General features: G+C 44.3%; 2 protein-coding genes across 2 annotated transcripts in view; one reads left to right on the plus strand and one right to left on the minus strand.

Moving 5' to 3' along the window:
- The window catches only part of IQCH (IQ motif containing H), a 50,550-nt gene extending 47,711 nt beyond the window's left edge, over positions 1–2,839 (minus strand). The window contains exons 1-5 of the mRNA XM_058846913.1: positions 2,614–2,839; positions 2,359–2,500; positions 2,040–2,153; positions 1,595–1,692; positions 1,163–1,271 (exon numbers count right to left, since the gene is read on the minus strand). Of these exons, the coding sequence (XP_058702896.1) occupies positions 1,163–1,271; positions 1,595–1,692; positions 2,040–2,129 (297 nt within the window). The 5' untranslated portion in view covers positions 2,130–2,153; positions 2,359–2,500; positions 2,614–2,839. The remainder of the gene's footprint in view (positions 1–1,162; positions 1,272–1,594; positions 1,693–2,039; positions 2,154–2,358; positions 2,501–2,613) is intronic.
- Positions 2,840–2,973: 134 nt separating this feature from the next.
- Positions 2,974–21,212, plus strand: AAGAB (alpha and gamma adaptin binding protein). Its single transcript, XM_058847142.1, has 10 exons — positions 2,974–3,088; positions 8,392–8,582; positions 9,100–9,196; positions 9,851–9,940; positions 12,180–12,263; positions 16,944–17,026; positions 17,416–17,509; positions 18,175–18,279; positions 18,564–18,613; positions 19,178–21,212. The coding sequence occupies exons 1-10, from the start codon at positions 3,013–3,015 to the stop codon at positions 19,253–19,255; spliced, it is 948 nt and encodes a 315-aa protein (XP_058703125.1). The 5' UTR covers positions 2,974–3,012; the 3' UTR covers positions 19,256–21,212.
- The last annotated feature ends 444 nt before the right edge of the window (positions 21,213–21,656 follow it).

Genomic DNA, 21,656 nt, shown 5'->3' on the forward strand with positions numbered 1-21,656 from the left:
CACGGATCCAGTCCACCCTGGCTGGGTCTGGAATTCAGGAATCGCTGCCCTGATGGACCACAACAGCTCACTGCAGGCACAGCACTTGATTATTAGTAAATGAGGAATTAAAAAACCCTGATAGTAATCAGAATTAAAACATAGTTCTTAATGCGTTCTGTGATCTGCATGGAATGAGTTCAGCTATTCTGCTAATAAAAATCATGATGATTTAAATCCCAGTGGACAGAAAATTACAAGTTTCTTCTTGTTCTAAGAAATATCTAAAGCATACCTGTAAAACCCAGAAGGATGCTCCATGTTTTTAATACAGTAGAAGTTTAAGTTGAAAATACTTTGGTGCATATTCTTTTGTATCAACATAAAAATAAATCCAGGAAAATTCCAATTTTTACAAATAAAATATGCTATAAAAAGTTCAAGAATCATTAGATGTGTACTTGAACTATTGAACAACTGTGTCAATTTGTGAAAGCACTAAAAATGGTTTAATTTATTTATCTTCACTATATATTCTCTCCTCTTTTGATGGTAATTACAAGCAAATGTATCAATGAGATGCTCATTTAGATTTGGGGTTGTAAGAACACAAGTTATTATCCAAGCCAATTACTCTTTTACCCACATGGCTGCACAGAGACAGAAAGTTCAATTTTCACCTCATCAGTGCTTTTGTGGTATTTATTTTATTACTATAACACACCGTAATGCAGGGAGGAAACTGCTGGTGCTATTAAAAAAATAGAATTGGGGGGAATTGGGCACCTTTCAATTAAAACAGGAGATGATTCCCAATGCAAACTCCTCGCTCAGGCTGACAGGGATGTGATCAATGCACGGGGAAAAAGTGCCACACAGGATAACAAGAATTGGAATTATTAATAAAAAGACACCTGACAAAAGTGGCTTTGTCAGCTTGGAGTGGGAAGTGCCAATTCCACACCTGCATGGATGGAATCTTTCCCAAATGAAATGCAATCCTGGGCTGGGAGAAGGTTCCTGCCTCAGCTGCTCCTTCTGCTGAGGATTTTTTAACACTTTCAGTCGTGGGGTGTTATCAAAGCCTGAATCCATGGGCAGCCAGAGCATTAAGGGATGCACAAGGCAGGGAGCACTCATGGAATGTGGCCCCTGGCAGAACAATCAGGGTGTGATTTCAGACCTGAGAGCCCTGGCACACACGTGGGGCTGATTTGCTGCACCTCTGGACAGTCACGGGCTCAACTCGTGGCAAAACCAGCTGCTTCTGACAGGCACCAAAAGGGAGACTCCTGAATGAGAGAGAAACAGGCAGTGAGGTTCCTAGAAATTACTTGGGTTTTACCTATTAAAGCCACTCTGCTTTCATCTAGCTCTATCCAAACAATTGTGTTTTTATTAAAATTCGTGTTTAGCAAAAGTAAAATCACAGGAGTTAGCAGAGCCACTCAGAATTGCATTTACATTTTTATTTTTTTCAACTTAAAATCAAAAGTCACTTTGATTTTAATAGGAAATTACTAACTTTTTCTAGGTCAATACTCCCATTTGCTTGACATGATTATGTCACTCCACTTTTTGTGTCTTGCTGCAATAAAATATCTGTTTCACTTACCACTTAGGGGGCTCTTTGGAATTTTCTTCGTTATTACCAGCTGAAGAAAGAGTTAACTCTTGGCCATTTACAACATTTGTATAATTTTCAGCGTGCTTCTGTCAGAGGGGAAAAAATTATATTTAGCCTATTACAAAGATATAAAGGATATTAATTTTATTTAACTGGGTTCATTAAGCACTCCAGGTCTTTGCTTGACTGAAAAGTTGATAAACTTTGTGCCTCTGTCAGACTTAAAATCTGATTTTGGCTTATGGGCACAAGATCAGCTAATTCTAATGACCCAAAAGAGGGAGCCATAATTCTGAACTGTAATGTCTGAGTAATCTCATCAGCTGCTGATTGGAAAGGGCTCTTATAAGACAACAAATAAGTGGCCCAAGTGAATTATTAACACAGACTTAAAAAACTGAATAATTTTCTGGATCTGCTCTGTTTTACTTACTCTCAGCCCAAGTTCAGTCCTTTCAGTTGCTTTTCTGAGGTCACAAATATCCACGGCTTCTGCATTTCCTTTCAAGTTGTTTTTTTCCATTTTAAGCTTCTGAAGGTCTTGAATCTAAAAAGCAAGTTAGGACAAAAATCATACCTGTAACCAAACCCCATGGGGTTAGGTAGGATTTAATTCAAATTAAATTATTCCTAAATACAGGAAAAAAAAGATCCATGCGGCTTCTGTACTATTATAAATCAGAGAATACAAAGCAAATGACTTGAAGTCATTGAGTGTAGAAAAGCTGGAAAAACTCAAATTTAAAACAAACCTCACAAAGCAGTGACAATAAGCTTCAGGACTGAGATTTAAAGGAGTGATGTTTCCTCACACATCTCACACTCATGGCACAGCTGCTTTCACAGGGCAGGGACCTCAAAAGCCTTTAACAAGAGATAGAAACTCCAGGCAGCCTGTGAGGAGAACACACCGGCGCATGTCAAAACCGTGTATTTTTGTTAACTAAGCACCTCCGAGGTCTCAAAACTCGCAGTATTCAGAGTCCAAGCGCTGTTCCGACACGCACCAGCCGCTGCCCCTCAGGCAGGGCCGAACCCCCGCGCATCCCCCGGCCCCTCAGCACAATCGCGCCTCAGCCGAGAGCTGACCCGGGGTGCTGAGGGATAACCCGGGGTGTCCTGGCTGCTCTGCCGAGGCAGGAGAGGCCGGTCCGGGGAGGGAGGTGCCGGTGCCGGCGCTGTCCGAAAGCACCAGCCCGTGCCAGCCCCGCTCCGGCCGCGGCCATGGCGGCACCGCCGCACCCGGCAACGGGACGCGCCGGCCGGGCCGCACCATCCGCCCCGCAGCCGGGGGGGGACGGCGCATCCAGCAGGGGCCGAGCCTGCGCTCCGCTCGCTCCCTCCCGCGGCCGCCCCCCCCGCGGGCGGTGGTAGCGGCGCGGCGGAAGGGGCGCGGCGCGGGCGCCATGGCGGCGGGAGCGCGGCCGCTGGCGCTGCTCACCAGCTGTGCCGCGGGCTTCGCGCCCGAGGAGCTCGTCAAACGTGAGTCGGGGCCGCCGCGGCGTCCAGGCGGGCGGAACCGGGGGCCGCGGCCTGCCTGCGCCCCGGGAATCGGGCTGACAGCGGCTCCCTCCAGCCCCGGCCTTCAGGGCGGCTGCTTTCCCCTCAGGATCGCAGTTTTCCCCTCAGAGTCGCTGCCGTCCCCTCACGGTCCCAGTTTTCCCCTCAGGGTCGCTGCCGTCCCCTCACGGTCCCGATTTTCCCCTCAGGGTCGCTGCCGTCCCCTTAGGGTCCAGATTTTCCCCTCAGAATCCAAATTTTCCCCTCAGGATCTCAGCTCTCCCCTCAGGTTCTCGTTTTTCCATCAAGGTCGCAGTTCCCCCCTCAGGGATCACTCCCAGGGCAGCCACGCAGTCCCCGACCCCTTGCTGAGGGTGTCAGGAGCCTCCTTAGTGCTATAAGGAAATAATTCACCGGTTTCTCAATGCGGGGGGACTAAAAGGAAAAGCTAAAAAATTTGTCTGTTCTGCAGCTGGTAGAATTGCAGGTTACACTTCGTACTGAATACATGGAATTAATTCGGTAGGAAGTGGTCTTCCTGGGAACCACTTGCCATTTTTATGGCTCAAAAGGGGAACGCAAGAATAAGATCTGATAGCGGAGGAAACCATGGTGGAATTTCTGGTAGTTTTAAAATCGGGGGATTCCAGGAAGAAGCTGTTCAGATCTTGGTGAGTTCCCCGTGTTAGGACCGCCCTGGTTTTTAGGGAATTCATGAACAGTTTGCTGTGCTCACTGAGATGTAGAACTTAAACTGCCTCATCCCTTCTCTGGATTTGTTTTTATCTCTTTCTGAGCAATTCTTCCTTAGGACCTCACCAAGCATAGGGCTGCTCCCAGGAACTGGCTCCCTCCACCTCATTAAAGCACATTTTGAAACAAAAGTCACACTACAAGATCTGCAGTCAAAGGCTTCTCTGTCAAAGCAGCGGCATGACACTGAATTATTTAAAGATTCCACACCAAAAAATATTATTATTAGCTTATTTTTGAGGAAGGTATAAGCAAATTAGAAGGAATTTTTCAAGATTCCTCTAGGCTTTGATTATTTTGTATAGTGAAATGAAGCAGGTAGAAAAGGTAGGTGGGCAAAAAGCTATTCAATCTGAGAGTCATACAATTTAAACTCAATTTTTTTTTAAGTAGTACTCACTTTGAAACGTCTCAGCTTCCACTGCTCCCAGTACCAAAACTGGAGTCCTGTCTGCATGTCCTCTGACTGGGTTACATTAAAATCCCCCTGAAAGAAGTCAAATAACTTGATAAAATAAATACCATCAGCATTTTATGTCCTTGCTTTGTATAACAAGTGAAATTAAATCAGATGCTGCAGATTGTAAAATGTTCAAGGACACACTGGCAGGGACAGCACAGCAGTGGGAAGGATTTAGTGAAACACCCTGTCAGAACTTTCCAGGTCAATTCCAAGACTTTTTCCAGGGTTTTCCTCCTGTTAAATGTAAAATGGCTTGAGGATGAGAAGCAGCTGATGGTACATTTGCTAGATATAATTGTATTTGTGCTGGTTTCTGAATGCTTTAATTCATGGGACACTGTGGCTAAACAAAGCTGTTTAAAGTGCTCAACATCGATCTGCCTGCTATTATTGTGATATATTTATCACAAAACAGCAAATAAGATTGGCTCAGTTTTCATGCTTTCTGATGTGATTGTTCTTCCTCCTGTTTTTGGGTTTTTACCACTCCCCTCCTCCCCCTCCCCAGCATGTTTGGGTTCTCTTTGCTCCTTGGTGTAATTTTAGGGGTATTTTTTATGGTTTATTCCACCAGGTGGCTCTCAAGGGCCAGAATGTGGGAACTACTCCGTGTACCTGACAACTCTGAGATTTGGGAGCATTTAGGGCATTATGTTCTTAAAATATCTATTCAATCTGAAAAACACCAGGAAGAGTGGTCAATACCTTAATCCCTTTGGGGAAAAAAAAACACAAAAAGAAGTTATAATAATTAAAAAAAATATTATTAGGCAATGTGCTAAAATTGCTTAAATACCACTTGTGTGTTAAAGAACAGGGCAACTATTGCAAGAGAGCTACATGTGGTTCTCTGATTGTTTAAGTCTTCTGAAAAGTTATTTTTCAACTCTCCTTTTTCAAAAGTTTAAGTTTTTGCACTTTCAGAAGACTTAGTAAGATTCAGCATTAAAAATGGGATGTGCAATTTTATAATATTGCCATGTCCTCTCTTGTGTTCAAAATCATAATCTTGTCTGCATGATAAAATATGAAATTAAAAGTCCATTAAGTCAATAAAAGGAGCAAACATTTTTGTAAATAGCTGAAAATAATTTCCAAAAATATTGGTCATAACTATTGCCTGCTTTATTAAAATTCATAAATACTTGTGAGTGAAGAAGGGACACAACTGATGGACTTGCTGAAAAATAAGCCAGTGACTGATGCCTGATGAAACCTTTTCCTCTGGAGAGATTCCAGAGAAGTTTGGAAGTTCTGGGGCTGTGTGACACCAGCCAGGATCGGTTACTGGACTGAGCCATGAACTGATCTCGTGTGTCAGTTGCTGTTTGTTGTTTAATGGTTTTCTGATACAAAAAGAGCAAAATCAGTCGTGGGATAAAACTGGAGAAGGGGAATTATCCAGCAAACGTGGTGATCTTAGTGCAGGACAGGGCTTTGGAGGTTATGACCCAGGGATGATGCTGGAGCAGCCAAAAATGGCCTCAAATCATTCCCTGGGGTGAGGCAGCTTGTGCTGCTCCAAATGCATTTATGCAGTGTGGGACACAAACCCAGCCTGTCTGCAGCCACTGCTTACACTGGGAGCCTCATTCCAGAGTGTCCAGCAGGCACAGGATTGCCCAGGGGACCCTGAACTCTGCTGGTTTGGGTGACACCAAGCAGCTCTGTCAGTGCCATGGAGTTTTCCAGGCGTGTTTTTGGCATTGCTGTCACCCGTGGAGCTGCTGCTGGACCTGGCTCCTGCCGTGCTCACACAGTGACTCACGTGGCTTTCCAGGCTCTGTGCATGGCAAACCACTGACACTTTCAATGGCTGAGCAGTTTCACATGAAAAAAGAGTTATAAGGGCTCACTTGGACAAGCCATCTTTTGCCATATTAATTTTCTAGGAGTTTATTCTGACCAATACTCTCTAAATTAGATACCAAACTATTCTGGCTGAATTTTCTGCTTTCATTAAAATCCAGGCTGTCTTGGAAGGAAATTTCTGGAATGCTGGTGTGGTAAATACAGCCCTTAAAACTAATTCCAGCATCAAATGAGAACTCAGTTTGAGTTGCAGTGTGTATTTCTTTTGTAGTCTCTGCTTGTTTGCTCTAAAGACCAAAATCTAATTGTTCCAAGTGACTTTTCTTGGAGAGAACTCCTGACAAGCTGCTCAATTTCCTGCCAGGAGTGATCAGGCTGTTGTACAGCGATTTCTTACAATCCCACAAGCAGCCTGAGACACAAATCTGAATCCTTTCCCCAAGTTCCTGAAACCCTTTGAGTTTAGTGTGCAATATCCATTTTTACTGGGAAAGAAGTTTCACAGGGAATTGGCAAAATCTTGGGATGAAGGATGGGTAATCAGCAGCACAATGGGATGAAAGAAAACCCTTTAAAATACAGGAACAAGTAGCAGGTAATAGGAAATGGGACATGGCCTCATTCTAGCAGTGCTTTGAGACCTAAATTTGTCCATGAACTCTTCTAAAAAAAAGTATCCCTTACAAAGCAAATGCGAAATTCCTATCAGCTTTTGAAAACCTTTTATGAAAGTTCTTTCCCTTTGTATCCTTGTTAGGGTGACTGACTCAAGTGACTTTAGAGCTGATTTTCTTCCTCACCCCATTTTCGTCCCTAAATCCTATTGCTGATTTTCTGGGTTTCAGTAATTTCTGTGGACCCTTTTATTCTTAGCCTCTTGTGGCATTGACTTGCAATTCTGTTAGCTCAGACTGATTTTAATTTAGTTACTTATTTTTAACTGTCAGAACATGGGTAAAGGGAAATTTATATCATATTCAAAATAAAACCTCTGAGAATACAAAGCTCAGAATCCAGGTTTGTTTGGTGGTGGCTCAGGATCATTGTTCCCCAGCTCCAAAGTGAGGTGGGTAATCTTAGCATGGAATATCACCTGATTAAAGACCAGTTACTCTGAAAAATAATTGCCATCCAAAATAAAATAAAACTTGAGCCTGGAAAAATCATTTAGATGTGGCACTTCTTATTTTAAGAAACCCAGAGAGGAGACTCCTGTTTCATCCTCTTAAGTAGGAAATGGCTACAGGTTTCTGTTTCCAAGGTCACATTTCTCCCCCAGATTCCATCTCCTCCTCAGGGCTGCAAATAATCCTGGTTTACAGCCCTCCCTGCCTTGTGCCCTGTGCTCATTCACCAGATCTATTCCTCAGCTTTGCAGTTTAGTTGTAAAAATCACTGCAGCCTTGGCAAGGAGGTTTTCCTGTCTTTATACTAATAAGACACAGATAAATTCAAATTCATCTCCAGACTATTCAGGGAACAGCCTGTTCCAGCAGCTCCAGGAACTCTCTCTCAGTACCTTAAAATACAAATCCTTGAAAAGCCATGTACTTTATCCTTTAACTCTTCTGCTGCCCAAGGCAACTCTGCATGACTCAGTCCATTTTATAAATAATTGACCTGTGTTCCAAAGTGTCCACGAGTTCATCCAGCCTGAACAAGATATCCTGGCCTTTCCCTCAAGGAATAATGGGATGCTCTGCTTCCAGCTCTAATTCAGCTCCAGGAGTGTTCCTGGGAAGGTTCCTACCTTGAAGGGCTTTTGGCAGCACCTGAGCAAAGCACTGGATTTTAATGGTTGAGCTCCTACATGGAATTTAATGGGAATTAAACTGAATTGTAGGAACTGGGTTTATTTTCTCATTAGTTGCCTTCAGGTTTTAGTCACAGTTAAACAGATCTTTACATCTCAGTGACCATGCATGGTTGTAATAAAGTTTAGGTTTTCTCTCCATACATCCTGTTTGCAGGTACTGAGTTTGAGGTTAACATTTGAAAAGCCGTTTCCAGGAAAACAAAAGGCTTTCTGCAACTCCTGGGCCATATTTTATATTGAAAACTAGAAAATAAACTCTTTTGAAAGCTAAGCAATAAAATCTGGGACAGAGTAACAAATTGAGTTGAATTTTTAAAGATCTTAATTATATACTGGTTTATTATAGTAAAGACACATCTGCATTGGCACTGTACTTCTCTAGACAAATTATTTTCTTGATGCTGGTTTTACCCTCCTCCTCATCCATTTTCTCTCCTGCAGGTATCACAGGAAAAGATGACCTTACTGTGGGTGCAATAACAAGTGGAAGAGTGAATTTCTACCCCTGGACGATAGATAACAAATATTATTCTGCAGATATCCACCTCTGTGTGGTCCCAAACACATTCCATGTGACTGGGGAGATTGCTGAGGCTGTGCAGGCATTTGTTGTGTACTTCGACAGCACAACAGTAAGGCTCTTCTGCTTCATCCTCCTGCTTCATCCCTCATGTGGCTGCCTTATCACAGGGAGAACCATAAATCACATTCTCCATCCATCCCCTTTGGGCTGTTCTATTCCTTGGCAGAAGATCAGTGTTAAATACTCAATATTAAATTTCCCTGCTAACAATAGCAGCAGTTTCTTTCTCTCTTACTACTCTCCTCTAGCTGGAAGAGGGGTTTTCAGGAGTCAGGATGCCACCGTGGCAAATCCAGCTCAGCATCTCCAGCTTTATTCCTAGCTGGTGCTGCTTCTTAAAGGCTCCTTTAGGACAGACAAAATTTAGGGAGCTAGACATAAAATTCAGTACATTTTACCCAAAATTGCTTCTGCTAAACCAGCAGCAGTAAAAACTGATTTAGCAGAAACCAGAAAGGTTGAGACAAAAAAAAAAAAAAGCCTATTTCTTGATATAATTCAATTTTAATACCATTAAAAACTAAAGTATTGTAGGATGTATTTCAAAGAATTCTTTTCCCCTGTAGAAAACTGGACTGGAGGGGGTCTCTGAATGGCTTCCCCTGACAGAAGAGTGGCTGCCAGAAGTGATGATCCTGGTTTGTGACAGAGTGTCTGACAACGGTAGGAGACCCAAAGAACTCCCATCCTCACTTAGAGCCATTAACTTGCATAATAATTGACTTTCTAATTACATCAACAATTGCTTCTCAGAGTCTGGGTGAGGCTGGCCTGGAGAGCTGATAGAGCACAGCCAGGTGACTCTGGGAGCTGAAACCTTCAGTGGGATGTGGTTAAAACTGAATCAGAATTTTACCTGATTGCTCAGCTCTGTGTCCTCCCACTGCAGGGGCACTAAAAGGCATTCCTGCTGCTGCACTGTGCTAAAAAATGGGGAGGACTTGGTTGCTTAATTCCATTTGGAGATTGAACACAGGTTTGCTGTGGTTCTAGACAACAGCACTGGGAGGTGCAGATGTGTCCCTGCAGCTTCATTCAGTGTCAAACCCAGATTTAACAGAAGTCTTCATTCACACTTACATTGTACCCTCTGCAAAACCATTTGGTTCTGTTCCTCAATTCCAAGGAGGAGTGCAACTGTAATTTTGGAATCCACAGTGAATGGAGGATCCATGCCAGCTGCTATACACTTTCCCATACACTCCAGAACAAACAAACTACTTTGAGGGAGTAAACCACAGCTAAATATTCTGATAAATATGCTGATACCAGGCTCAAATCTGCACCTTTAATACCCATTTTTGTCTCCCAATTTAGGTGTAAACAGACAGAAAGCTCAAGAGTGGTGCATCAAGCATGGCTTTGAGCTGGTGGAGCTCAGCCCTGAGGAGCTGCCTGATGAAGATGGTAGGTCTGCTGCTTCTCTTGCCATTTTGAGAATGAAAAAGTGCCCCAAAATATCTTCTGAAGAAAATAATGCCCCTTGTAATTGTTGATGTGCCACATGATTACAGCATGGAATGCTCCCGGGTGGTGGGGCTTAGTCTCAGCTATAAAAGGTCAGGAGGAGGAGGAGGTTATTTCCTCTGAGAAATTCCATTTGTCCCCTCCCAAATCCAGCTGCTGTTTATGCAGCACCTACGTAAAAATAATATCTGCTCCTTTTGCTGGCACTGCCCTAGGGCTGTATTGATACATCTGAAGTTTGTATTCCACTTAGAAAATCTTTGTGCAAGAGGGCAGAAAAATACTGTTTTTAAGAAGACTTAAAAGCTATTTTAATACTATGGTGGTACAAACAGTAGTGACATGATAGGCTGAAAATGGCAGGTTGTTAAAAACATTTCAGAGCAACACGAGCTGTTAAACAGGAAATAAACCAGTTTCAGAATCACTGGTTGCCCAACATTTATAACTTGAAAAAGAAAAAAAAAACCCAGCAAGAAGAGTCAGAAGTGTGATGTTCCACTCTTGAAAAGTGACTGTGCATTTCCTGACAGCCTTATCAGCATCAGCCTTATCTCCTCACTTCAGTGACACAGAAAAGCATTTACACCTTACCTCTCTGGAATAAAATGAGATAACTGAGTGCATTTGCAGGCTGGAGAGGAATTAGTCACTAACATTTACTCTGTTTCAAGTTATCCAAGCACATTGCAATCACCAAAAATAATTCACTGTAAAATCCTCAGCTAGAACACATCCCACCCCTTTTCCCCCTTTGAAGGCCTACTAAAATTGGATTCTGAGTAGCTGAGAAGTCTCTCCCTCTCTCCACACCGTCCTTTAAAAATGTTTCCTTTTTTTCTTTAGTCAAGGAGGGAGATTCACAGATTCGATTCACAGAAACTGGGAAAATCAGAAGTAAAGACTCCTCAGACTAAACAAATACTAAATGCTTTAAAAATAGTAACCTTAAATCAAGTTATTTTCCTATTGAATAATTGTTGTAAAGAACAAGCTCTTTACCATTTAAATAATGGGAATAATAAACAACTCAGGATGTTAATTTTTGGAATATTGGGATACATGTTCTTTCCAAACTGTTTAATCTGGTAGTTGATTCACTGTGACTCATGCAGAGGAGGAACTGTGTTCCAGTGAGTAACTTATTTACCCCACAAACATTCTGGGTGAGTTACAAAAGGCACAGCAGATGCTGTAAACACACTGGGCCAATCTCTGTTCGAAATTCTGACATTTCAGGCAGCTCATCTCAAATAAACTGGAACTTTTGTTTTGACTCATTGTCAGTTGTTTGCACAGTCAGGACAAGAGCTCTAAATTGAGATTCTTGATAATGATTCTGATATCAAACCAAGCAGCAGCATCACAGAGGACAAAAAATCTGATTTCAGCCTTAAATTCATTTCTAAAGGCAGTTTCAATTACTGCAGGTGTCCCTGAGTCACTTGAGATTGATTTCCAAACAATCACATTTTGTGTTCAAAGGATTGTTTGGGTTTTTTTTTTCCCTTTGTCAACCTGCACAAACATGGGAAGCTGACTAAACTGAGGAAATGGGAAAACTGACTTGATCCAAAGTGGTATCAGATCTATTCAGTAAATAAATTAAAATCTGAATAATGCTTCCCTGGGCTTTCAAGTTCCTGTAATTCCCAGGATTACTGGAACTTTCAGAGATGGATATTGTGGTGACAGTTTTACAATACTCCTTTCCATTTTTTACAGGCAATACACCCTTTTTAAATGGTTGTCTCAAGTTCTTTACTTTTTAATAGAAAAAGTAATTCTAATATCTATTTTCTAAAATATTTCTGTGCTATAGAGCATTGTAAAAGATCTTGGGGTAAAATATTCAAGTTCCTTGTCTGTTATTATAAAATTTACTCAGATGTTACTTCATGTAGGCCTCTTGGTAAATATTTAACAAAAAGGATTTAGACCTCTGCAAAGTGCTGAGCTCCCAGTTCATTAACTCTGGAAGCTCAGCCCAAGAAATGAGGCATTAATTTCCATTTCCTTGGCCTCTCACGAATCAAAGGTGAAAAATGTGTGTTTTGTACCAGAATTTAAAATGATTGTGAGAAGATGGGCCAGGCCTTCAGCCCCACCTCTGGAGGCACATTATGTTTTTTAGTTATTTTTAGGAGTTTTTAGAGTTGTTCTTTGTGTTTTGGTGCAGATGATTTCCCCGAGTCCACCGGAGTGAAGCGCATTGTGCAGGCCCTCAATGCCAACGTCTGGTCCAACGTGGTGATGAAGGGTGGTAGGTTCTGCTGGGGCCTGGGGGTTATCAGGAGCTCAGACTGAGCAGCTGGACACAGCTGGAGCACTCCAGACACAGCTGGAGCACTCTGGCACCTTCCCAGGGAACAGGAGGGTTCAGGCATTGCTTTCATCCTCCCTTGATGGCCTGGTGAACTCTTAGGCCGTGGGTGAGATCTAGCACAGAATCCTGGGATGCTCTGGGGTGGGAGGGACCTCAAAGCTCATCTCATCCTCTGTCCCAGGATGCTCCAAGCTCATCCAGCCTGGCCTCGGACACTTCCACCCACGACTTCTCTGTGCCAGGGCCTCACCACCCTCACAGGAAAGGATTTCTGTGGAAAACTTCCTCCTGTTCCAGCACCTGTTTCTGTTCCCTCTCTAACTTGCACTCTACCAATAATTTGAGTTAAATATTCCATTGATTTTGCAGGTTGCAATGAAAACTCAAAGTTTGTTCCAGCAAACTCTAGTAGGAAATAGGTTGTAATTATCAGCTTTATCAGACTGATCCATGATTCAGTGTAGAAGTAAAGGTTAAACTCCACATTTGTTGTAGGGGATTTTTGTTTTGTTTTTTTTTTAAATTTTTGAACTAGGGATGAGAATAGCAAGTGCAGAGATGAGATTTGGCAAAGGAGCCGTGTCAAAACATTTAAGGAGTGTTTTTGCTACAGAAAACCCCACTCAAGTACATGGAAACCACAGAAATTTTTGACAAAAGTGCAAAAAATGGGCAACCCCAGATAATTTCCTGAGAAAGCTGATTATCAGGTAGAGTTAGAATTTTGGAAAAATCACTTTAGCCTTAGACTCATCAGAAAATGAAATGCTGTGGTTGCAAGTGTAGATCCTTCCATTTACTTGAAAACTTTTAATTACTTTTCTAATCACACAAACTGCTGCAGAAAATGTAGGAAGATGAAACTCTTAAGGAGTGCTTAGCCTGAAATGTCATGTTCACAAAGCCTCATCCCACCACCAGCCTTCCAACACCTCTCTGCTCCCTGATGTCCCATTTCCCACTGCTGTGGCTTCTCCCTTCCCACAGCAATTAACTGTGGGATGATTTACAGCACTGAGAGAGAGGCTGCTGTTAATTTCTGTGTCTGCAAGGTGCTTGCTGGAACTCACTAAAAGCAGAATGAGAATTATTAAACTCCATTTTTTAATGCAGCTTTTTGAGGACTTCTCATTCCCCATCAGGTAAAGGTGGGGTCTGATTCAGTGTAACCATTGCAGAGAACCAGGTAACTTTGGCAGATGGTGTCAGGTTGTGCTAAAAATGGTTTTATAACAACTTATTTCCTGTATTTGGCAGATGCCAGCGTACAGAACAGCAGAATTTAGTCACATGTTCAGTTCTTCACAGGGGGGAAATTCCTGCACATCACTGGTGTGTTCTGTAAAGGTCAGACTCCTTGAAAAATCCAGATTTTCTCTGCACACAGCGCTGCTGTATCACCACAAAGCCCTCAGGAAGTGAGCTATATCTGGAAGGTGCTGCAGCCTGACTGTGCCTTCAAAGGGAAATCATTGAGCTCACTTTGCTTAAAATAAAACTTTTTACAACCTGTAACATATCTTTTGTTTTCAGCTTCCTCCAGATCCTAGAAACTGGCTGCCATGTCAATCCAACTTTAGCTTTTCTATCTGCAATTCCTGGCTGGTTAAAAACCAGGCAGGGAAGGGTTGTCAGAGACCTTGAGAGAGCTCCAGTAGTAAATGTGTAGTAGCAAATACTCACAGCACTGTTAGGTGTAGCCTTAATTCTACAGCATTGCCTTAATTCAAAAGCCTGTTTCCTTGAGAATTTAAATTTACAGACAGAGCAGGAATAACTTTCTTCAAGCACAAACATCAAACCCCACGTTATTTTATTGCATTAAGCCCCAACACAGTTCTCAAGCTGCAGGTTTTTTTCACACACCTATTAATTAAAATTTTAAACTTCAGATTTTTTTCCTCTCACCACCAAATGCATTGTTCTCGCACAGATCCATAAAAAATAATTATTAAATGTAACACAGTTGAATTAGAAACGAGTTTACATCAAGTAACCAATGCCAGGAGCTTTGTGAGTAAATAGAGCAGCATTTTCTCTACTCAGAGCCAAATAAACAGTCTTACCAGGAGTCTCCCAGAACAAATCCTGTCTGGAGCTGGTGGAAAGTTGGTTCTCCAGGCCTTGGAGCTCCCTTCAGTCTCTGGAAGAATGTGAGGGATTCTCCAGGTAACACATTTCCCTCCCCACAGCAGTATTAAACTGCTCTTGCCTCCTCTGTCCCTGCAAGAACCTCTGTGGCAAGAAGAGAAACCATTTCCAGCCCTCTGGAAGAGGCTGCTCAGCTTCTTTCCTGCTTAAATCCCAGCTTGAGTGATGCCAGGTGAAGCTGCTCACCTCAGGTGGGGCCAGGAATGAGCCTGGCTCTAATCACAGCCAATTAACCTGAGTTAGGGAGGCCATTTAAACAAACTGTGAAGTTTGATGTGTTAATTCCAGTTTTATGTGTAAGGATCACCATGTGTCAGCTGGAGACAGACTGGAGGAATAATAGGTAAAGGCAGTGGAAAACACTTGGCTATGGAACAGGAATCTGGGAATGCTGAATCCATGCTCAGAACATCATCATGAGTGATTCCTATGAAACCACACAGAGTATGGAATCTGGAATGGCTTGGATGGGAAGGGCCCTTAAATCCCATCCCACTGTCCCAGGCTGCTCCAAGCCCTGTCCAACCTGGCCTGGGACACTGCCAGGGATGGACCAGCCACAGCTGCTCCATCGTAGCCACTGACTCCTCCGATAAATGGATGAGCTAATTTTTGGCTTTGCTGCCTTAAGAACACTGTGTAAGGCATCACCCACTTCCTGAATTGCACCCAGAAGTTGAAATGACTTTTACATCCAATAAAAGGACTTAATAGGAAGGGTTTTTCAAGGGTGTGCCTGCAACCAAGTGTTGTGTCTGCCTCCTCCCTAACCACAGATCCAGGGACAAGTAGCTGCTGTTCAGAGATCCCTGCTGCACATTCCAGGTTTTTCAGAAGGGGATGACATTTGTAATAATTCTGGCTGAGGTTCTGTGGTGCTGGAGGAGGGAAGATGGAGCCACTGCCATTTTTCTGTGCAGGACAAACTAATCCCAGCTATGAACGAGGTCCATGATTAGATCACTGCATCCACCCTGCCAGTGTGGGAATGTTCTCTCCCCAGGACATTCTGCACTGCAGTGTCCAACCTTGCTTGAGATGACTCAGAAATTGGCTCCATGTCCATCTTCACAGCTTCCCCAAAGCCAGCTCTCTGCTCAGTCCCATGAAACTTGGGGAAGCTGCTTTGATTTGGGGTGCAAATCCCAAACTTTCATCCTCCAGTTCCTGTTCATTGACCTGATGGAATTCAGGGGCAGCTGAACGTTTTCCAGGGAATTCATTCAGCTCCACTGATTCACTTCTTCCCACCCCTTGGGCTGAGGATCTGTTAAAGCAGCAAAAGGGGATAAAGCAGAGCCAGTGGCCCCAAATCCCTGCCAGGGATGGAGCAGAACAGATCAGGAGCAGGGAACTGGGAATGGGGGCTCAGGAATCCTCTCATGGAGATGTGTTTATGTGAGTGCTGGCTGGGCTCAGTTACACATCCAACCCCTCAAAATGAGAGTCTGGAGAAATGGCAAGGAAATTTGGACAGAGCATCCAAATGACATCACCTCAACAGTTGAGTCTAGAGCTTAGTCATGAGTGTAATAATTTAGAACATACTTCTTTTAAAAAGCAATATTAAATCTTTCTTCTGGCAGGAATCATTGTTTCCTGGCTATTTCTGGTACAATAACTTCACATTATTTCAGTTTTAGTTGACTAAAATACAAAGGTTTGCAGAAAAAAATCTCCTGAGTGCCTTGTGTAACTGCAAATATTTACTACTCAGTGCAAGGCCAGTTTGTATTGAGTAGTAAACTGACTTAGAAAAATCTGACTTAGTAAAAAACACCTCATCATATCACCCATTATGCACATATTTTTATATAAAACAGGTTTAAAAATATAGCCAGTTTAAATTAAAAATACTGCACCACGTTTATTATCTTAGATGACTGTTTAGGTTTGAAATCACTTTTTAGGTTGGGTTTTAAAACAGCATTGAGGTACACCCTGGGCCAGCAGTGGGGAGAGCCCAGAGCACCTTGCAGTGAGAAGAAACCCTGGATTTGATGGATGAATCCAGCCAGGAATTCTGAATTAAATATTTAACAATTTTCTTTGCCATCATTGTGGTGCTCAGCCCATTCAGACCATGTGTGAGAAAAGGCTCTCGTTTTCCTGAATCCAGCCTCAAACCTGGTGCTGCTTCCCATGGAGGTTAAACCTGAGCACCAGGAACAGCAAATTCTGCTGCTGCATTTTCCAGCTCAGATCCCAACGGAGCAGACACTTCCAACAAGCTTTAAAAAGATCCCACATCTCCTGTGGCTCACACATCTCTTCTTTGGGGGCAATATTTAGCAGCAAACGTTGCTAATGCAGTTTAAAGCTTAGAGATGATGTGAAATTTTTGCTTAAAATCTATTTTCAAGTGTTTCAAAAGCGCAGTTTTCCGTGGTGCTGGGAAATACTCCCTGTCCCAGCTGGCCAGTGCCAGTACTTGCAGTAATTTTGCACTTTGTGCTTTCTTTGCAGACAGGACCCAGGGCTTTGGTCTGCTCAGCACCTTGGCAGGAGCAAACAGGAGCCGTGGCTGTGAAGAGACCCCTGAGACAGAAGTAAAGAGTAATTCCAGTAATTCCTGGTCCCTGCTCTGCTCAGGCCCTCCCTTCATCCATGGGGGGGTGGCTGGGACCTCCCCACAGAGCCACAGAGCCACAGGAAAAAGCACTAAAAGCTCCATTCACGATGGGTTTGATTATACCCAAATTATCCCCTCTTGGGCAAAACAAAACCTGTCATTTCATGGTGTTATTTGAAAAAAAAACAACAAATCCATCCTGAAACCCCTTCATGCAGTGCCAGAAGTGGCTTTTCATGGCACAGGTTTTGCAGTAACACTTGGAGATAAAGTGCAAGGTTTTGAAGGAAAAGCAGGAAGCACCTGATTTGCTGCTGATGTTTTCCATGCATTACTGGATACTGAAATATCTTTGTTTCCTGGCAGTCCAACCCATCCCCAGAAGACAGGGAAGAATCCCAGTCCGATGGTGGAGAGGATGGAGCAGGCACAAACAGCCTGGAGCCTGACAGTGCTGCAGGTGAGCATCCACACCTGGCAGGGACGGGCCCACAGAGCCCCTGGCTCCTGCTCAGGGAAACTGAGGCACTGCCAGAGCCAGGGGAGTCCTCAAATCACTGCAGCATTCCAGGGGATGGGAATTCCTTTCCAGCTGTGTGGGAGAGCTGAGTGTTTGCTGTGGTCCCAGCACAGCTCATCACTCTGATTCACTCTCTGGCTGTTTCTGGACAGAGCATCCTGGAATCAGCAAGAAATCTTAAATACTGGATAAGTTCACATGGAATTTATCACAGAATCATGGAATCTGGAATATTTGGGGTTAGAAGGGACCTTAAATCCCATCCCATTCCACCTCCTGCCATGGCAGGGACACTTCCCACTGTCCCAGGCTGCTCCAAGCCCTTTCCAACCTGGCCTTGGACAATTCCAGGGATCCAGGGGCAGCCCCAGCTGCTCTGGGCACCCTGTGCCAGGGCCTGCCCACCCTCACAGGGAAGGATTTATTCCATAAAATTAATCACCACAGTAACAATGCCATGATTTATCTGTATGAGCAATCAGTAAATGAAATGTTTCTTTCTCTCCTGTGACATTGGAATTTGCAAATGGGATTTGCAGCTGTTAAAATCCTGGTTTTCTGCTGAGAAACCAGAATAATTTCCCTTCAACCAAGCTGTATTTCAGATCCCATGCTGGATATGGACATCCAGGAGCTGGCCAGCCTGACCACGAGGGATGGGGACCTGGAGAACTTCGAAAGGCTCTTCTCAAAGCTGAAAGAAATGAAAGGTAACACACCAGGAGAGATGGGCCTGAGCTCTGGCACCTCCTCCAGGGGCTCAGAGAAAACCATTCCAAAAACCAAAGAAAACCAGCCAGGAGTGAGTTGGGAAGCTGTGAAATTCCTGTTCTCCTGCCTGAAGTCCTTTAGAAGTAACTGCTCTTTCCATTCATTTCCCCTTCATCTTGATTGTGCTTTTGAAAGCAGCAGATGTTGCTCTGGGAGTTCCCAAACCCAGGTGCAGGAGGAGTTTCTGTCCCTGCTCACAACCCAAATCTTTCCTTCCCCACAGACAAAGCTGCCACGCTGCCTCACCAACAGAGGAAGCTGCACGCAGAGAAGGTGAGTGAAATCAATAAAATGGGTTTGTTCTTTCCAAGCCACAGTTCCTGCTCCTGGAGGGTTCCTGGATTAAGAGTAGTGAGAACAAACCACACAGTCCTAGGGAAGACTTGTCAGGTATCTCCCAAAAATTGAATTACCTGGAAGTTTGAAATGTCAGAAAAGCATAAAATCCTGGAATGGTTTGGGTTGGAAGGGACCCTAAAGATCAGCTCATTCCACCCCCACTGCCATAAAAAAACAACTTTCCCCTTTCTGCATTCTGAACTGAGAGCCCTGGGGGTGCTGGCCAGCTTCCACAAGCCAATGGAAAAGTCTGGATCTCCTGGAAGATTTAATGAAGCCTTAAATAGCACAGGTTTTGTATCACAGGTGTCTCCCATGACCTGAACCATCACCTCTGTGTTGCTGAAATTCCTTAACCTCAGAGAGGATGTGTTACATTTACAGACCTGGCTGCCAGATTCAGCTGCTGCTCAGCTTCTGCTCTTTGGATGGGAAATACAAAACCTTCAGTCATCTGATGGGAATTCTCTCCTTTTCCCATCTTTTTTGCCATTGTAGGTGGCCAAAGCCTTCTGGATGGCGATTGGAGGAGACAGGGATGAGATCGAAGGTCTCTCCTCGGATGAAGAAAACTGAATTCCTCTGTAGCTGGAAGTGCCAGAGCAATCCTAAAGGAATCATCCTTCCCTGAATTAGTGTTCATTGCCAAAAATCCCATTTAGCTGTAGCTGCTCCCCTTGGTGACAGCATTCCCCATATTCCACATTCCATCTCCTGGCTCCAGAGGCTTTGTCTGACTGGCCTTTCTCCTCTCTCAGAGGACTTTGGAAGGTGACACGTGTGTGGTTCAAGGAAATAGGGATGAGTTTACATTTTTCAAATGGACATTTTTATGATTTCCTCTCTGGGGTTTAAATAAACAAATGTGCTCCCAGTTATCTCTGCACACAGGGCTGGGGCTTGGGAAGTGACTCCTGAATTCCAAACTCCATTTTTCAGCTGTGGGGCTCTCGGGTGGTTTCATGGAGCTTTTCCCAGTTCTGGGAGCCGGATCTGGATGAGCCATGAGGAGGAAGTTGCTGTGCCAGGGCTGGGAGCTCCGTCCTGCCAAGTGCCAAAGCCATCACAAGTGGCCCCAGGCTCGGATTCTGCTTGGAATTTGCCTGTGGAAGGATGGGGGCCTTGCCTGGAATGTCAGGTGTTGTCGTCACTCCCTGGATTCCCATTAGGAACTAAACTAGGGATGAAATGCTGGATCTCTGCTCCAGGGGTGGAACCTCCTGCGAGGCCGGGCAGAAGGTGCAGAGCTGCCCGGGGAGCTCTGTGCTCAGCATCCCCAACCCTCCTGCCCTGGGTGTGCTCAGTGCCCACCCTCCTGCGGGTCCAGCAGCAATTCCCTTTTCCTGGGATCACTTCCACAGCAGCACAGACCCCCCGGAGTCACGGACACGGCAGGAAGGTGGAGCCTGGGGAGGAGTGAGAGGAGGAAGGGCAGATGCCACCCTGGCTCCTCTGCTGCAGACACAGGCAATGCATCAGTGGGAAGAGGATCCAGCAGATTCCCAGATGGAAGAGTCTGGCCCCAAGAATTTGTCCTTATCAATCTGAAAATCCACCCTGTTAAGCACCCTCAGTCAGGAATTTCAGAATGAACTTTTCCAATGTCCCCTAAATTCCCAATTCCCAGGACACGGGTTTGCCATGGATTTTTGATGGGTTTACATTCTGCAGGCTCTTCCACAGTGAATTCCCTTTTAATGATGAAGCAAAGGTTTCTCGGAATGCTGGGAATCCTTTCCTGGGTGAAAACTGCAGCGTTTAAGGACAAGAACTGAAGCCTCACTGGCAGTTTGGGAAGTGTTTCTCAGCTGAAGCAGGAGCAGGAAAAAACCTGGTTTGGGAAGAATTCTCCTGGAATACAGAGCCAGCCAAGGAAAGCTGCCAGGGACACCTTCCCAAGGGGGGAACTCTGCCTTCTCCCATTCTCCACATCTTTTCCCGGCACACTGAATGTAACACAGACCTGAAGGTGGCTCATTCCAAGCAGGGAATGGTTTCCACGTTGGATTTTGGGAGATGAAGATTCTTTCTGCCCTTTCTAAATCCTTGTTGTGCAATGGTGATAAATGGCCAGAGTGCCAAGGGAATAGCGTGGAGGCAGGGAAGAAAACAAGGGACTTGGACACTTTATAAACCCGTTCCTCAGACATGTGATAGAGATGTGTTTTTAAATTTAATGAGATCATATCAATTAAAACCCAATGCTTTGCTGCCTTTTTATGAGGAGCAGCAGCTCATTCCCATACTCAGAACTCTTTCAAACATGATTTATTGTAAATATGGGTCTTGTTTGTAGGGGCACAAATCATGGATGCAGGAAGTGTGGCTGGAGACACTGGGAAATAATTTAGTAATCCTTTGAGGTTGTTGTGCTGTGGTTTAAAATCAAGATTTACTTTGCTGGTGGTTAAATTTTTTTTCTGTGGGTTGTTTGGGGTTTTTCTGAAGAGACCCTTTGGTTTTGGCTATGGAATTTCTTTACAAAATAAGAAGTTACAGAAATGAATAAAAGGGGCATTAGCGGAAGAGCAAAGCTGTGTCTGTCACTCAGTTTCTCTTTGTGTAGCAACAACAAAAGAATTCCCAGTTGGTTTCCAGAGAATCCCAGAGTGGTTTGGGTTGGAAGTGCCCTCAAAGGCCACCCAGTCCCACCCTGCCAGGGGCAGGGACAGCTCTGGGTTTGCCATCCTTGCTCCAGGTGGGAGCTCCAGCTCCAGAGTCCTGGGCTGGCATTCCCAGCTCCAGCATTCCGTGTTCCTGGCCAGGCCAGGCTGCGCTGGAGCTCTGGGATGGCAGAGACTTCCCTGCCGCTCAGGCAGCCCTGTCACCCAGCTTTGGCCTGAGCCACACGTCCCAGGCAATGGCAAAGTCACTCTTTATTCTGGCTGAGGCTTTGAGGTTTGTAATTGCTCCCACCGCCTGTTTGCAGTGGGGAGGATTGGGACACCGGGATCCAGGTGACACCAGCAGAGCCCCC

This window comes from Poecile atricapillus, chromosome 11 (genome assembly GCF_030490865.1).
Source record: "Poecile atricapillus isolate bPoeAtr1 chromosome 11, bPoeAtr1.hap1, whole genome shotgun sequence".
Classification (NCBI taxonomy): Eukaryota; Metazoa; Chordata; class Aves; order Passeriformes; family Paridae; genus Poecile; species Poecile atricapillus.

Excerpts from the sequence above, each read along its gene's own strand:
- AAGAB (XM_058847142.1), top strand. The coding sequence starts at position 3,013 with ATGGCGGCGGGAGCGCGGCCGCTGGCGCTGCTCACCAGCTGTGCCGCG. Across the intron at positions 17,027-17,415 it reads AAGAGACCCCTGAGACAGAA|TCCAACCCATCCCCAGAAGA; the intron begins GTAAAGAGTAAT and ends GTTTCCTGGCAG. Across the intron at positions 18,614-19,177 it reads GGAAGCTGCACGCAGAGAAG|GTGGCCAAAGCCTTCTGGAT; the intron begins GTGAGTGAAATC and ends TTGCCATTGTAG.